This window comes from Vicugna pacos, chromosome 10 (assembly GCF_048564905.1).
Source record: "Vicugna pacos chromosome 10, VicPac4, whole genome shotgun sequence".
Lineage (NCBI taxonomy): Eukaryota > Metazoa > Chordata > Mammalia > Artiodactyla > Camelidae > Vicugna > Vicugna pacos.
The window spans coordinates 29,226,469-29,245,103 of NC_132996.1; the positions used below are offsets into that span (position 1 = coordinate 29,226,469).

At 38.6% G+C, this 18,635-nt stretch overlaps 2 protein-coding genes and 1 pseudogene across 2 annotated transcripts; 1 reads left to right on the plus strand and 2 right to left on the minus strand.

Moving 5' to 3' along the window:
- Positions 1–1,446: 1,446 nt before the first annotated feature.
- LOC102544490 (olfactory receptor 51F1-like) lies at positions 1,447–2,382 on the minus strand. Its single transcript, XM_006203574.3, has one exon. It carries the CDS (start codon positions 2,380–2,382, stop codon positions 1,447–1,449), a length of 936 nt encoding a protein of 311 aa, XP_006203636.2.
- Positions 2,383–7,096: 4,714 nt separating this feature from the next.
- Positions 7,097–8,522, plus strand: LOC140698873 (olfactory receptor 51F1-like; annotated as a pseudogene).
- A 6,652-nt stretch (positions 8,523–15,174) lies between these two features.
- Positions 15,175–16,121, minus strand: OR52R1 (olfactory receptor family 52 subfamily R member 1). Its single transcript, XM_006203414.3, has one exon. The coding sequence runs from the start codon at positions 16,117–16,119 to the stop codon at positions 15,175–15,177; it is 945 nt and encodes a 314-aa protein (XP_006203476.1). The 5' UTR covers positions 16,120–16,121.
- Between the last annotated feature and the right edge of the window lie 2,514 nt (positions 16,122–18,635).

An 18,635-nucleotide genomic window follows, 5' to 3' on the forward strand; every position in this document is an offset into this window, starting at 1 on the left:
TTATTTGTTGAAGAAGAAATGGCAAGGAGAAGAGAACGCAGACTTTATGACAGAAAAGAAACACATAAAATGGTGAGACTTCACTTGTGGAGGGTGAAAGTGAGGTAAGGTATATAATGAACCTGCCAGGTGATGATCAGAGTGCATAATTAATACATAAATACATCAGTGTACACAATTAATGTTACAGTTCTACTAATTTATCATCTCTATGTACCACTGTCTGTTCAATTTTACTACGACTTTTGGGAAAATTCAACAAAGTAAAAAATTAATATTTACAGTAAGCTCAGAAATGCTACTATGCTCTTAAACTCAATGAGCTACATACACATCACCTTGAGATGTAAATTTTTCTACGAGATATAAAATAAGGCACAAAAAATATCTTTCCTTTAGTGCATTATTTTATACTCTTTCTCCAATTTTGTCCTCCCTTCATATATCTTATATCTTATGTTAGAGGATTTTTTGTGAGGGGATAAAAGGGAGTGTATTTAGAAACTGGATATTGTCAGGAGAGACAAGAAGTCACTAAATTTTACTACCAATTCTGTCTTCTACTTTGAGCTCTTGAGATCCTGTTATCTTCATTATCTTCTCTTGAGGACTTAAGGATTTGAGCCTGTACTAGAATCACAGAATCCATTTTAAGTCCAACAATACTAGATCATAATACCAGACCTGCAGACTCCCTATGTATGAACTAGGACAGATGGGAAATTTACCTAGCATTAAGGGAGTGAAGACTACTACAAAGTAGTCCAAACTAACAACACAAGACTATAGCATTCCTTGAAGATTACCTCAAATCAGAAGAATAAAGGGAGAATGTTTTTCTCCAGGGCACAATGAATGTTCCTTAAAAGTGAATCTAATAAAACTTCCCAATTCCAGTTGACCATTCTTTAATCTTCCATATTTTAACTTTGACTAGCACAAATATTACTTTATAATCTCACACAAAACCTCTCTTCTCCCTTCCACTATCACACAGACCCCTTACTCCACCTATACAAACCACATACAATTCCTTCGTGTATCAGGCTATATATATTTAATTGACTTCACAGCGTTGTACCTTTGGCCTGGAAGGTTTTCACATTTTTATGTGTTACATATTCTTCTTAGTTCAAGTAATCACCTCCTTTAAGAATTCTTTAAGTCTCCAACATGATCTAGATATTTTCTTCAGTGTCCATATGGCCTCTTGGATATAATTATGTGACAATACTTCACCTCCATTGTTGTTATTATATATTTAATTTTATGTCCTTTCCAGTAGATTGCATGAACTATTTGAGAGGACAAGGATATTCTTACGTGATTTTGTATTAGTTACCACAACTAGGAAAAAGCCTAATGTTACTCAATAAAATATGGAAAGAAAGAAGGAAAAGAGGAAGGAAGGAAGACTATCTCTAGATCATTGCATGGTCAAACTGGCTAATCTGTGTTTGGAAACGGCTTGCAGAAAGCTTTACGGATTTGTTTGGTCTTCACACTATATATAATAGGGTTCAGCACTGGGGGAAATAGGAAATGGAGATTTGACCTCAGTGTATGGATATACGGAGGAGCTTTATGCCCAAATCGATGTACCAAAGCCAGGATGACCCAGGGGATATAGAAGATGGCAACAGCACCAATGTGAGAGATGCAGGTGCCAAAAGCCTTTTGCCTCTCCTCTGGAGAGGCGACGCTGAGGGTGGACTTTATGATCAGCACATAGGAGAGTAAAATGCAGGGAATATCTACACCCGATGTCAGAATGAGAGCAACTAAGCCACAGATGCTGTTAACTTTGATACTTGAGCAAGAACACTTAATCACATCAGGGTGGTAGCAATAGGAGTGAGAAAGCATATTAGGACCACAGAAGGACAACCCCTTAAGGAGCAGGAGCAAGGGCATCAGGATGATCAGCATTCGTACAAAAATCACCACACCAGCTTTGATAATTCTAGAGTTGGTTAGAATCACAGCATGCCTGAGGGGGTTGCAGATGGCAACAAAGCGGTCAAAAGCCATGGCCAAAAGCACAGAGGACTCCATGAGGGTGAATCCATGCAGGAAGAACATTTGCACAATGCAGGCATCTAGGCTGATGATCCTAGCATTGAACCAGAGGACACCCAGTGTTGTGGGAAGAGAGGAAATAGTGATGCCTATGTCAGTGGTGGAGAGCATGGAGAGGAAATAGTACATGGGCTCATGGAGGCTGGAGTCTGTGATCACTACATACAGAATGGTGCTGTTCCCCAAGAGGGCGATTGCACAAAGGCAGCAAAAAGGGATGGAAACCCAGATGTGAAAAGCTTCTAGCCCTGGAACTCCAGTCAGGAAGAAAGTTGGGGGAGTGGAATTACCAGTGGATAGCATGGTAGGCTGAATGAAATGGCACCCCTCTTCAGTAAGTTCCTGCAATGACACATTTCATTGGGTCAAAGCTACTCTCTGGCAGATATTTTGATAACTGGTTTAATTACTATACATCATATAGTCCTTATAGGGCTAGAGGTAGCTCTTATTTGTCATCTTCATTTTACACATAAGTTTCAGGTAGGTTACATTAATTCATTAAACAAGAGTAGAAGACAAGTCTTTTGATTCAAAGCTCTCACTCTTTCTACTATATCATGCTTGTCACATGTTATGAACAGCAGGGCTGAAAGTAAGATATTTGCCTTGGCTATGGAATATAAGGAAGGTGCTAAAAACTCAGCAATTGGGTAAAGAGCACTTTTAAGAAATACTTTAAAAAGTAAAAACCAATGCAAAAAGTCCATGACAAACAGAACACCGAAACTGTATATAATGATCAGAACTGTGCCAAACCACACTAGAGTCTAAGGGAAAATTAAAAATGTGCACTCCTCTATACATGTTTTTATGTATTTTTTAATATTTAATGTTCTCTAGAACAATCACATAATAAGAAAAAATATTGAAAAAATTTTAAATCAATTGTGTTAAACCTTACAACATGATTTTAAGTGTAAACATTTGACTTATACCATAACAGAATTATTTTACCTCAGCTAAAGTTAATTAAAAATTATTTAGAATTCTCACATAGTCAAGTGAAAATTTCCAATATGGGAGTTTTCTCAATTGAAAAATGAGATAAGCAAAAAAGTAGATTTAAAAATATATTATTGATAAGTTTGCTTCCATTAAAACTAGGGGTTCATATTTTTTCTTTTGCCTCAGGCTGTAATATGACTTGGTGTGGCACTGGTCTTTATTTAAACTTTTGATGTTTTATTGATCATGGATTAAAAAATTTGATTAAAATATTACTTATCATATTACTGCAGGTTTTGATGTCCCCCTAAATTTTGCATTCCCCTCCCTGCAGCCTTGGCTTTTGGCAGTTGCTGTCCTTGGTGTGTCTCCTCATTCCAGCATGAATGAGGCCAAGAAGTATTTTCATGATTCTGAGTTTCAGGGGAAAGTTTCAATACTCATTTGTATTTTAAACTTCTAGAGAGTTGCTAAAGGACTTTTTTTTTCTCAAACACTCACTCCTATTTCCATCTTCTTTCCCGCTATTCCACAAAAGCTAGAAAGGCATAAAGGAGACAATCTTTCTCCTTCAAATTTCTACTCCAACTTTCCCCACTTCCCCACACCCTCTCCTCTTTTCTTCACTTCCTTACCCTGCTACTCCCTGGAGGAAGAAGTTACTTTGCCCTCACAGGACCCTATCAGAGAGACCAGAAGTGAAAACTCCCAAGCTGATGGAACTGCTTCCTGAGATGCTTGGTTGGGGAGATTACAATTTCAGCCTTTCCTGGACGAAGCAAAGAGCCATTCAAATGGCTTTTTCCCAGATGACTGACTTCTTAAGAGCAGAGTCCTTGGCCCCAGTGGGGCCTCCTAACCCATCCCAGAGAAAATGCATGGATTTCCTTAGGCGCTTGATACACTTGAGGAAAACCCCATTACAGTAACATTCTTGTGCAGACATTAACCAGATCTTTCCTGCTGTGGATTACACCCTCTGAAGGAGAAAGGGAAAGAAGCAAAGTAACTGTAACTGAGTATTAACACAGGCGGGCACAGGGAGAGATTTATTACATATATGATCTAATGTTCCTGCTTTAGCCTCTCATTCTTTTCATGGTGCATTAAAAGAAAAAATCATTAACAGAAGGAAGTAAGCACTTAGTAAATATTTTTTCCATGAATTAAAGAAGGAGAAAAAGGGACGGAAAAAGGCCAGAGGAAATCATGAAAGCAAGTCTTTAATACATATAATTTGGGGGCATTTTCTGAAATAATCATAACTCATTTTTAATAGCCACTATATGCTATATTTTATGACTTAATTAATTCATCCATTTGTGCCTGTTTTAGTTGACAAATTTAATGTAGTATGAATGGTAGATATTTACTATGTGCTGCCCTGTTCTGACAGCAAGGCCTAAGAATGAGGAAAACAGACACATCAAATTTACTTAATCCAACTTTTGTTTCAGTATGTTGAGATGGGGAGATTATCCTGGATTATCCAGATGGACCCAGTGTAATCAATCACAAGGGTTCTTGTAAGAAAGAGGCAGGCAGGTCAGAGCTGGAGTAGGACATGACTATGGAAGGAGAGACTGGAGATTTGTAAGGAAGAGGACACAAGCTAAGAAATGCAGACAACTTCTAGAAATTGGAAAAGGAGGGGAAGCAGATTTTCCCCTACAGCCTCCAGAAGAACTAAGACTCTGCTGAAATCTTTTTTTTTTAATCCCAAAGGATTAATTTTAGACCTTAACCTCCAAAACTGTAAGATAATACATTTGTGTTGTTTTAAGCCACAGAATTTATACTAATGTATGGTAATTTGTTAAGCAGTGAGAGGATGCTAATTCAGAACCCACCCACAGCCAGCAAGAGGTCTCAGGCGTGTAGTCCAGGCCACTGTGGATCCTTCAGCCCAGGTAGATGCCAGCAGAGCATGAGCGTGAATCATCTCCACTGATGCCAGTCACCCACTGACCACTGACTTCTTGACCCAAAGAATCATAAGCAATAATACAATTTTTTTTTAGCTCTTGGGTTTTGAAAAGGTTTGTTTTCCAGCATTGGATAACTGAGATACATCTTTTGCCCTCACTCTTATGTGTCATATCTCTGTTACTCTGAAGGTAACCAAGTGCCCTTTCTGCTGCTGGCAAACTACACTGCTTTGAGCACCTAAAACTCAGATGTCTCCTTTTTTAACCATCTTTTCCTGACACTTTTCCTGATGCTAATTGGAGATCAGGCTTAAAACACCAAGAAAGAATGCACTATATGATTTATTTAAAAATGTAACATTTGTTAAGAGTTTTATATACTTTACAAAGTATTTTTCATATTTAATTATATCAGTTAATCCACAAAATAATCCTATACAATTTGTTTATAATTATCATTCTCATTTAACAGATGAGGACACAGACAAGGACACTGAAGTCCAAGTGTGTTAAAGCAATATGCTCAAGTTTATACAGCTGGTAAACTGTAAAGCTTGAATTTAATATGAAATGTTTTCCACTTAGTCATTGCTCCTTATCACATTCAATGGAGTGCACACTTCAAAGGAATAGCAACAAATATAAACAATATAATTTTCCTTTTTTGCTGTCACTTCATTAGTTCATTTTGAAAGTACAACCATTTTGAAATCTTGACAGATTAATATTTAAATCTTAACTCTGTCATCACTAGTTATGTGACATTGGGCATGTTACTTGTCTCAATAATAAAATATGAATAATAATATGACTATTATGAAGATTAAGACAAAGTCTGTACAACATTTTAACACAGTGCTTGACCCATGGATGATGTTCAATGAATGGGGGACTTATCTGGGTAGAACTTTCTAAAAACTGATATTTTTGTCATTACACTTGAAGTATTTAAAATATTTTAGTTGTGGCTTAAATAGAATTATATATATATGTGTGTGTGTGTATGTGTGTGTGTATATACTGTTTAATATGGTCTGACACACAGTAAAACTAAAAAAAGAAATGTCAATTGTTCTTATTGCTAGTTTGAAAAAAGAAACAAGAAGAACTGAATTTTCTGGTTTCTTTACTCCTTTCATTTTTTTATCTCCTTCTCCTAGAAGACAGGAACTTTAAAAAACATAATACACCCAGATTTATGGTATGAGGAACTGTCAAAATGAGTAAGCAAGGATTTGTTCATCTTGTAGATATTCTACCCAAGTTCACTATTACTAGGGACTTTTAAATAGTTGATTCATTTTAAGGATCTACTCATGCTCTTTAATTACTGAACCAGCCAGAACAAAGTTTAATACTTGGGCTGATGGGATTGGGTAAAATATAAAGGAGGAAAAAAAACTATAATATGAAGATACTCTTCAAAATCTATTTGGCCTCATGAGCTGAAAGGTCACTCAATAGGGAAATATGCAGTATTTTGTACCATTCTTTGGACTTAGTGTGTATTTCTGATTAACTAACAGATTTTTTTTCTTTCTGATAATACTTTACCTGTTTTTGAAATTCAGACTTTTCAAATTATCAGTTGTATGTCATCATCAGCCAGATTACATGATTTTAATTAGCATTTTGATGATTATCGTTATAAATCAGGAATAACTGTGTATAACATCTCCAATTTCCTTAACAAATATTTTCCTTTCAAATTCTGCAAATAGAATGTGACTTTAAACTAAACAAAGAGCCTCATGAGATGGCAAATGAACCAGGAGATAATCATACTAATGTACAAGAAAGAGTTTTCAGAAGTTTACTCAAAATTTCAAAATCATTCCCTGCTCCCTTGGGATTTGCTTTCTCAATGGTTTAGTTTCCTTTACCTTCTAACAGATCCGTTCAGGGACATGTATCTGGATCAATGGCTCCAGTTCATTCGGGAGGTGCTAGGGATTCACCTGGGAAAACTGTATTAAGAATGACAACTTCCTGCTACGTGGCAATAAAGTGTTTTAATTACTTTTCTCAAAGCTTCTCCCTGATCCTCATGGACCTGAGGGAATGGAACAAGGCTCCTTGGGATTCAACAGAGAGCCCTAGCCTGAGAATCACTCATATTTCCTCTCCCTGCTTGGGCAAGTATGGAAGTGCCAGGCTGTATTAGTCTCCAGGACAGGTAAGGCACAGTCAGAGCTGCAGATCCAAGCTCCTGGAAAGATGACAGCTGAGACTCAAAAAAGATGAAGGCAGATTGGGATTCTGTCTGCATTCTGGATCTGACTCCAACAGGAGAGACAGTTGTTTGCACAATTCAGAACATAATGCCAATGCTCCTTCCAAAATCTTAGGGGTCCTGCCTGGCTCCTGCCTCTGACTCTCATCACTGATGACAATTAAATGAGCTGGACTTGAGAGTAGCTCAAGGGATTCCTTAAGCAGGATAACATTATCTCAATCCCTGTTCCCTCTCAGTTTTCCCATCAATGCAAGGCAGTAAGACCTAACTGACAGAAAACTGTTGTGAAATAGATGAGACAGTAACATGAGTGTAGAAAGTATCTTAGAAGCCAAATCTATGAGGGCTACTGTCTTCCCCCCGACCTCAATCTGGCTCTACAGATGGAGAGAATCTGCTCAGCAACCTCTCAGGCAGATAGATTTGGGATGTGGCTTCCTCTGGGCAGTACGGGGGTTCAGTGAAAGTGAGTGCTGCCTCCCTAGCTCATCGTGTCTTGTTTCAGAAACATTACATCAGAGTTCTCAATCTTCCTTTGAACAGATTTTCCTGGGTGAGAGGCCTCCCACATCTGGCTCTCAATTCCCTTCTTCCTTCTTAGCACAGTGTGATCCTATTGGTGGTGATTCCAGAGCCATGCCTTAATAAGCACGTGTCTTATTTCCTCTCCATGCTGTCCACTGCTGACCTGGCACTCTCTCTCTCCCCAATGCCTCAATGTCCTTTCGTTCAACACTCGTAAAATCACCTAGCTGCATAAATCATCCAGCTCTTCTTCCTCTGCAGCTCTGACTTTACAGAACCCTCAGTACTTAGGACTATGGCCATGGACCTTGGACCACTTTGTTGCCATCTGCAGATCCCTCTGATAAGCCACCATGTGGCAGACTTTATAATTCTAAAGATTGATAATATCAATTGTCCTTAGAATGTACATCAGCCTCTGTCCATCTCATTTTCTCATTAAGAGGCTGTCATTTTGCAAAGTCAATGTCCTTTCTCATTCTTATTGCTTCCACTCTGATGTGCTTAAGGCAGCATGTTCTGATACGAGGATGAACAGGTATGGAGGATTAGGTGTTCTCACTCTGATCACAAGGGTTGATCCACCATATGCTGTCCTCTCCTACATCCCAATTATCTGCTCTGTAGTCAAGGTCACTTCCTTGGAGGCACTGAATAAAGCCTTAGCACACTTCTCCCACGTTGGGGCAGCTATAGTCTTCTCTGTTTCCTGGGTGTTCTTTCGGTTGTCCCTGGGTTTTTTCACAGGCTTCATCAACTGTCCACTCACTCTTGTTCAACTTTCATTCCCATGGTCCCTGTGCTGAACACCATCATATACAATGTGACAACTAAACAAATCCGCAGGGCCCTTCTCAAGCTCTTCCCAACAAAACTGGGAGACGTTTGAAGGAGGCTGCTCTTCCTGAATTTAATTGCCTCACTTTTTCAAGATGAGCTTTCCTTTCCTCTCCTTAAAAGTAGATTTCTCTGCTGGGATCAGTCTAATTTAGTTGTTCTCTCTGCTGCTTTTCTTCCCCACATTGACCCATGTTTCTTCTCTACCATTAAAAACAGCAATGGTCACTGAACACCCACTCTGTTCAAGTTCTGCATTTAGCTCTTAAGCTCATGCTTTTACTTGGCTCAAACCATAGCTCTTTCAAATGAGTACTCATAATCCCAATTTAGAAATGAAATAATTAAGGGACTAGGATTTTAAATGTCTTGCTTAAGGAAAAAAACCTGAGATTTGGATACAGGTCTATTGATTCTAATTTCTGTGCACTTCCTGGATATCACGTTGCCTCTAAATGCAGATGACACAGTTAATGTCACAGTTTAAGGACAGAGGGACATCCAGTTCTACTCCTGGAACACTTCACAGGTATACTGCATACTAGGCAATCCTGGAGAAAAGACACTATAATCCTATCCGTTCTCAATCTTCTTTATTCATTCTGCTTTTTCAGAACAATTGTGCTAACAGATATTTATTTCTGAGTAGAACAGGCTATAACGAGACAGCTGGAGAACTTGAGCTTCCACTGTGGGGCAATCTTTTACTGATCTTTGGAGAAATCCATGGTTCCAGTTGCTGACAGAAAAGAAAGTAAGGATAAAGCAGACCTGGCAGAGTAGAGGCAGTTATAGCAGTTGATTCTATGGGTTTGGAACTAATAACAAGGACAGGATTTTAGGGTGGAAGTAAGAGGATCTCCACCATGAAAGCTGGCAGGGTCAGGAAGAAATGCACGTTGATACAAGTAGTCAGTGTAAGCCACATCAAAGAGGGGGGCTGTTTGTCACAACAGCCCTCACACAGCTGATATAGAACAGGAAACAGATCTAGAATTGGGAATCCTCCCACCTTGAAAAGACATAAGAAGTTGGTGGAGGCCTAGTCTATACTGGCGGCATCAGGGGAAGATTATCGTTGGAGGAGGAACCTATCCTCTGAAGAGACTAACCAAGTCATAAACACATTAGTTTTGAGGAGACTGGGAGTTACGAGAACTGAGTCATTAGAAAACTGTCTGAACAGGAAACCACTTATCATGTGTTAATAAATACACATATTTTTCCTAAATTAAACCTTTAAAATGTGTTACGTTTTCTCCTGATGGCAGTGTTTATAAATCACAGACTCAGATTTATGGAATGAAGAATAAACACTTCAAACATAAATTCTCCAAATGGAAATGAGTCACAGCAATACTACATTAACCCTTGTCCTTTTTTTCCACATAAAAGTTAATTTCGTCTAAAGAAATTATTTTTTCACTATGCCTATGGATACATTAAATTACTCTTCTCTTTTACATACATTTGATTAAAATAAACTGGAAAGCTCAAGAAAATGGGAAAGAGAGAGAGAGAAAAAGGACACCTCACTCCATCAGCCAATCCTTCTCCTTGTGCTTGATTTAATCCTTGTTGTTGTTGTTGTTGTTGTTGTTGTTGTTGCCTCGGTCATATGTCGACTAGACAGTCTTTTATCTTCATTTTAACAAAAATGTGATTTTATTTTATTTTGCTTTTTTTTAAAAATTGAAGCATAGTTGATTTACAATGTTGTCTGGAGCAAGACCACACATCATGGCTGTCTCCCCCAAACAGCACAGTGAGTCAAGTTATCAAATATATATTCTTTTTCATTTTAATTTTTATTATAGGTTATTCCAAGCTATTGAATATATATATAAAACAACAACAGGACCTTGTTGTTTATCTATTTTGTATATAGTAGTTTGTATCTGTTAATCCCAAACTCCTAATTTATCCCTCCAAGCTTATTTTCCATGTCTGTGAGTCTGTTTCTGTTTTGTAACTAAGTTCATTTGTGTCATTATTTTTTTAGATTCTACTCTATTTAATTCTTTATAGCCTGCTAAGTCTGTTTCCTGATTTCACCCTGATCTGGGGGCAGCATTATTTGTTAAGGTTTCTTTTTCCCTCGGATCCCAGTTTCTGTCTGAGTCCCAGCAGGACAAGTTCTCACCCTGAATTTGCCTGGGATCCATATAAGCATGTATATATATGACTGAAACATTATGCTGTACACCAGAAGTTGACACATGTAACTGACATTGTTACTTCAATTGTACTGTACTTCCATTGTTACTTTTCATTGCAAATTTCTGTTACTTTTCATTGTTACTTTCATTGTTACTTTAATTGTAACTTCAATTAAAAAACACACACACACAGTAGAGGATATCTGTCCTGCAAGCTAAAACCTAAGTTCCTAGGTGACATCAAGCCTGTATTTGCTCTCAGCCTCATTCCTCTCCATAGCCACTATGCTATGGTATTCTGTCCCTATCACCTCCCCACTGGCCTTGGTCCTCTTTTAAAACCCATATGAGATCTACAATAGAGCTGGCGCATTCCAGAAACAGAAATGGATACACACTTCTTTTTACAACTTTTCCTTGTGAGACATTTTGTACAGCAGGGGTGTCATTAATGTGGGCTACCCTATAAATTTCTCCTCAGAGCTATAAGATCTGTAGCTGATTTCTTAGAAAGGGTCAAGTTCTACGTAGGAGATCTGTTTTACTGTTGCTGTTATTTATTTGTTTGTTGATCTCCCCCAGCCCCCCACCACACACACACTTTCTGGCTCTGCTATCTATACATTCTGGCTCAGAAATACACTCAAGGATGTTACTTAGATTATTTGGTTTCTGTTTCCTCATCTACAAAATGTAACTGGATAATTATAGCTACCTGTACATATATGCACCTGCAGTGATGCAAAGGAGTGTAAGAAATGTTGGGGCTGGTATCTGGAGGGCTTCCAGAAACTGAAGAGTTCAAATCTTTTCCTTGATGGTCCATACCGAAGATAGACACGTTGATAATCAGAACCCAAAGGCTGAGACTCCAGGTTTATCTGGGAAGGGGATGGGGCAAAGGCTGTGCTCTGCAAAGTCAGGCATCGTAACTCTTCAGGCCTTTCCTTCCTCCTCTGGCCCTAGGAGTTCTAGACTTAGAAGCTAGAGAATTAGGCAGTGACTTCAGGATTAGAAGACAGAATTAACATTAAGACACACAATCAGTTCATTAGGGTGTTTAGGCCATGAGTGTGATGACAGCAGATTTTACCAGGTGTTCTGAGAGCATAGAGAAGGGGTTTTTAGGATGAGTTATGAAATTTTAATCTCTATAATCCCAGCACCAAGTGTTCTCCTTTTGAAATTACTCTAAAACTGTGCTCTGAGAGTCTGACTTGCTCTTAGCAAGGTTTAAAAACTATGAGAAGCTGACCTGCCAGGGACTGCTTTTCTTAAGTTCCATCTGGCCTCTCTCAGTCACTATGTCACATTGGAGAGAAGGGAGGCACTGTGATGACTCTGCCCACCTTATAAGTGGGAAATTGAGCCCCTCACTCAAAGTGCTCACTGGGTAGTTTTCACAAATGACTACAGACAAGCTTGAGTTTAGTTACAAATGTAATGTCCTGGATCCACTGTTTCTTAAGGTGTGATAAAGACAATCATCTATTTTCATTGATTCAGAATACTTAAGGATGTTTTGAATTGTGACAGACTTACATAGCTTAAGTACTCAGGTTTTACACTGGGGCTGGCATTGTAGATACGCAGGGTGCTTATTTTCATTGTCTCCTACTATTTAGATGCTGTAATGGACAGTTTATCTTCTCTATTCCCATCCTCTTACAGAATGGTGCAGGTAATTGTTCAGTAAATATTTCTTGAATAGAAATTTAAACTGTAATTTTAAACATTTCATATTTGTTAATAAAAAGAAGTGAGTGAGGGAATATTGTTATTTATATAGCAAACTTATCTCATTTGACAAACATCTTTCAAAATTCCCATGGGGATAATGGAAGGAGCCCTTAGGACTGAAAAGTCTGGTACCTAGTTTTGGAGGAATGAGGGGAAAATGGACCTGCAAATGCCATCTTGTGGTCCATAGTGGAATTGTTGGGACAATGGTATCAAACACGTAAAAATTCATTCATTTAACATAACTAGATCTTTGGGTTGTTTTGTTTTGTTTTTGTAGTGAGCTAGGTTTGGGGAAAGAGTAGTAAACAATTATGCCAGGCTTTCATAGAATTTATATTCAAGTCAAAGGAACAGATAATAAATAAATATTTAAATAATTACATATTGCGCTAAGATAGGGAGGAACTCAAAAACTTGTGTTAAAAGAAAATTGTAAGCGGCAGCATCTAGTTGAGATACACAAGGTAAAACACATTTCACTCATAAGGTGGTACAGCTGAGACCTAACGGATAATGACAGGGATACAGAATGTCCTAGAAAAGAACAATGTGAGGAAGTGGAATGATCAAGAGCCAAGCCCTAAGACAGATAAGAGGCTGATACATTTGGAAGTAAAAGTCTAGAAGGGCTGAAGCTAAGGAGAATGGTAACAATATACCAATTGAGGTATTTTGAAAAAACAAAATATACTACTGAGCATTAATAGGAAATGAATTATTCTTACGTGCAATAGTATGGACGAATCTGAAAAGCTTTATACTAGGCGAGACACCAGAGTCAAATCCTAGTGAGAGAAAACAATCATCTAGGGAGAAAGAAATCAGATCAAGATTTGCCTGCTTGGGATGGAGAGGGGTGGGTGTCTGACTACAAAGAGGCAACAAAAATCTTTCCGAAGTGATGGGAATTTTCTGTATCTTAATTAGGCTGGTAGCCACACAGACATTTACATGTATCAGAACTTATTAAAATGATGTACTAATATATTTGCATTTTACTGTCACAAGTTAAGACACAAAGCTAATTTTCAAAAGAAAAAGAGATACGCAATCATTAACTGATTTGCTGATAAGGGGATCATGGTTTCTTGCAACTTTAAAATTTGGGAATTTTGAAAATGCTCCTTTAGAATACCTATTCAATTCTACGGGCATTTTTAGGTTCCAACAGCTGTTCCTTCTGGGAAAAGCACACATATTCCTGATTTCTCTTAAAACACCTTCATTTGATGTTGGTTTTAATAACAAAAGACCCTGAATTCTGGAACCTTCTTCACCATTGACTTTGACAAGAGAGTGGTGAGTGCAGATAAAAACACAAATGCAATGACTGTGATAGACACGTTTATTATCTTGCTTGTGCTGATGGTATTGGGTGTATACGTATGTTCAAACTCATTAAAATGTATGCATTAAATATGTGCAACTACTTGCATGTTAAGTACAGCTCAATAAAGTTGAAAAAGCAAAAAAACAATAAAGGAAGGATATGTAGTTTTCTAAAACAGGTTAAATTTTTAATTTAAAAGGAAATTGAATATTAACAAATAATAAAATTTCTAGTGACTTTCTTATGAAGTTTAACCACATGATATAGTTATCTTCAGAGGAGACTCTTTTTCCTTATTCTTTTTGAAAACTTCTTCATTTGAAATTCATTGTCACCAGGGAATCAAATTATGTCAAGAGAGACCACCATTTAGCTTACTTAATTCTCTCTGTTAATAGTCTCAAGAAGTTGTGACTCTGGCAGCAATTTTACATCTAGATTTTCAAACTTTTCTGAAATTTATTCCAGAGTTCCTCCTGCTCTCAGAATGCCCACTGCACTCTGTTAGGCTTCAGCATGGAATGAACCTCTTCTGCACACTTGTGTTGTTATTTCAATTACTTTTTCTCATACTGAAATTAAACATCAATTAAGGATAATTTTAAAAAATATATAAAGGTGCAAAAGCAAATTAAAATAGAACAAATCTCACTACTACTATTAGCTATTTTTAGAATTAGGATGTATTTTCCAAAACTTTTTCTATGCATATATATTCCTTTTTTAGAATTGGCATCAGCTGTATGGGCAATTTTTAAAATTTCATATTGTATCTTGATCATTTTCACATCTCGAGATACTTTTTGCAAATGTAGCAGTTGCATGATATATGACATTCAATTGCTCATTACTTCATCTGGTTTCTTATAGATTGATATTTAAATGTTTTCCTTTTTTTATAAATTATGGGTCTTTACATGTCTTTGTATATTTTTTCTAAAACTCTATTTTTATACAGAAATAAAGATGGGGGAAATATATGACTTTTAAACTGTGTTAATGGAAATATCTTAATTCCTTTATAACAAGGTATACCAACTTATACTTCTACCAACAATGTAGAAATAATTTTTCACCTTAGCGGTCTGTGGAATATGATATTCTTTTCAAATCTTCACTAATTTGATAGGTGAATATGTCTTTTACCATCTTCTTGTGCTAATGAACGTAGGTCAACTTTCCATCCATTATTAATCACTTCTCTTACAGAATTCTTGTTCTGGGTATCGTGAGAATTGTTCCTCTTGCTTCAGGAGGGTTGCTGACCTCTAAGCCAGTTGGTCACAGAGATGACTTTGTGACAATGTGTGACAGCCTGGCAGACTTTCTGCATTTATGTCCCCAGATCAGTGGGGCAAATGGGGTGGCTGAGGCTCTGTGCTGCTTGACTCAGGGGTCTTTTCTACAACATCCTTGAATAACCCTGTCCCTGATCTGTTTGGTTCTAACTCCATAGATGATGGGGTTAAGCATGGGAGGTACCAGTACATAGAGATTAGCCAACAAGACTTGTACCACACGGGGCACATGATGTCCAAAGCGGTGGGTGAGGAACGTAAAGAGGGCCGGGATATAAAAAGCCAAGATGACACAGATATGGGAAGCACATGTGCCAAAAGCCTTGAGCCGGGCCCCACCGGAGGGCAACCACAGCACAGTTCTCAAAATCATCACATAGGATACACTGATGACAATCATATCAAAGCCAACCACAGAGAAGGCCACAAAGAGCCCATATGCACGACTTACTCTAGTATTAGCACACACCAACTTCAGCACAGCCATGTGCTCACAGTAGGACTGCGGAATGATCTGGTTAGAGCAGAACGGCATCCTGGAAACCATAAAGCAGAAAGGACTCACCCACAGCAGCCCTCTCATCATCACAACTGCCCCCAATTTACCCACTACAGATGGAGTCAGGATACTAGAGTGACGGAGTGGGAGGCAGACAGCCACATAACGGTCCAAGGCCATAGCCATGAGCACCCCAGACTCTACAGAAGAAAATGCGTGGATGAAGAACACCTGGATGAGACAGGCATGGTACTCAATCTCATGAGTGTGAAACCAGAGTATGGCAAGCATTTTAGGTTGGGTGGAAGTGGAGAGGACCAGGTCAGTAATAGCTAGCATGGCCAGAAAGAAGTACATGGGCTCGTGCAATGTGTGATCAGTTCGGATTATATGAAGGACAGTGATATTGCCCACTGTAGCCACAACATACATGACACAGAATGGAAAGGCAATCCAAAATTGAGACTCCTCGAGTTCTGGAATCCCAAGCAGGATGAAGGACACAGGATGAGAAGAGCTGTTCCCTGAAGCCAACATCACAGGATGGTTAATTTTTCTCCATTGGGAAGGTAACCTACTCTTTGCAGATGATAATAAAAAAATAAATCATTGTTATTGTTTATAATCTTTTGGATGGAATAATTGAATAGTAGGCAACCAGGTTTAATGGTAAACAAGAATCATTTCAACTATTTTAATAAATAAAATTTCACAATATAAAATGACGCTATTCTTTATTTATTCATATTCACGTCCTTCAAAACATACTAGCTACAAGTGCAATATTTTACAAGAATCAATATTTTTTTGAAAGTAGAATCTGCTAAAGGAAAACCATCTAAATGATGTTGTGGTAATTCTTTTCCTTTCACTCTGTTTAGAACTAACAACTGATGTGTTTAACCTTTCCCAGAGGTCCTTTCATCCCTTGGGAATCCGTGACTCAGAGAAGGAGTTGGTGTATTACACAACGCTGAGGAACCCGTTCCTAGTGGACCTGGGCTCCGTAGGTGTGGGGAACAGCAACTTGCCTGTGCTCTTCTAGCTGGGAGAGGGCTCCTACATCTCCAAGGGGGATAATCATCTCCCAGCATCTCCCTGCTGATGGGCTCTGAGACTCCCAAAGCCAGGGACCCCACTGTCTCCTAGAAGTCCCCTGGAGGAGGGCTAGACTGTGCCTTCCCTTTCTATCCTTGCAGGGCTGGCTGACCTTGGGGAGGTGGGGCTGGTTAGAGTCTGGGTCAGGCCTTGACCCCATGTGCCCTCTCTTTCTTGGGACTTCACAGCCACACTTGGACTGACCAGTATTGTAGGTGTTCACAATCTGAATGTGTTTCAGATTTTTACAGAAGAGTCCCCTTGTCCCCTTCCATAGAGAAATACACATAGATACAAAGACAGACATCCAGATGAGATAGTTAGAGATGTAAAACAACAGGGTCTATGCTGTGGCCTCCTGCGTCTGAATTAAACAAAACTAAACAAAACAACAACAAAACCTTTGGGCAATTTTTCAGGGTAGGAAGTCAGTTTGAAAAACACTTTGGCTTAAAGGTCCATGGCTGTGTATTTAGTGACATTTGGGTAGTTTTGACTCTAAGACAGTTATCGTGTGGATTTTGGCTGGAAGATAACTGACTGGCCAAACTCGTGGGCCGTACAGTCTTTGCTGCATCTGGTCAGCTTATTAACTACTGTAGCGTGAAAGCAGCCATAGTCAATATGTAAATGTGTGAGTGAGGCTGTGTTCCAATAAAACTTTGTTTACAAAACAGGCTGCAAATGGGATTTGGCCTGTAGGCTCAGTCTCTGTACCCTTGTCCTATATGATAAATTTTCATGAAGTCAACCCTGAGCCATTCATTCTTCCTAGCACTGCTGTGCTTTGCACTGAATAGGAGTTTAATAAATGTTTGCTGAAGTAATAACAAAAGGCCGTTATTCAGTAGGAATGGACTCATTAACCACTTAACCATATCTTATCATGTCCTGACAGCGCCCTCCACTTTGACACGAGGCCCGCAAGACAGTTACGTCCATTTCTCACCCTAGCGGTTGCCCTACTGGCCAGTGAATGACTTTGCGAACATCAGCCTCTGCCAGTATTTGCATTCCATGGACTGATCCTCCTGTCTGACCCCGCTGGTGACCATTGTGCATCTCAGGGTCAATGATAAAAAAACTCACCTGGATCTTACCCATCTTTTCACTACTTAATCTTAGCTGACTTGAGCCTTTGTTTGAAAGCATTAATTCTTACCTCCTTAATAAAAAAACACGGAGCCAAGAAGAGTATCTTTTCAAATCCTCTTTAACAAATCACCTCTGGGTACAGACAAATGTTTCATGCAACCAGACTCAATAGTTTCTAAAAAGAAACCGGTTTCTTTAAGATTCTAAATAAATCTAGCCCTTTTCTGATTTTCCCTAGATTTATAATGTTGTGAGAAAAATGAAGTTCAGACCTTATAAGTCTTGATCTCAATTGGAAACTTTACCATCCTACCTAGATAATAGCTATTGGTTTGCTCAAAACAAATACTCCCATCTAAGGTATGGTGAAAATTCAGCAACACACACATTATCTGGGGACTAGGGTTTTGTTTTATCCTCTTCTGCCTGTGTTGGTCTTCCCGAACAGTCATAAATTCTGTTTGAGCCAGAGCTTCCCTCCCTCCCTCCTTTTTGCCTCCTATATGTCACCCTCCACTTGTGAGGATATAGTCACTGAGGCTCAGGGGTACCTGGAAAAGCATACTTGGACCGTACTCACTCCTGCACTGGGCACTGGTAAAGATATTGGCTAAAGACACAATTTATCAAAGTGCTTAATAATCTCTTTGATAAATTCTGGAAGATACTGCTATTTTTGTAGATATAACACTATACGCTTCTACATTTTGTTGTTTCTAACTCTCACAAAGCCTCTGCATCCTTATTTTACAATGAGGAGAATAGAGCTTAGAACAGTTACATGATTTGCCCAAGACCACCTAATAACTTAGTGCCAAGTGCATAACTCTACAGCCAGTGCTATTGGTGGTACTCACCAC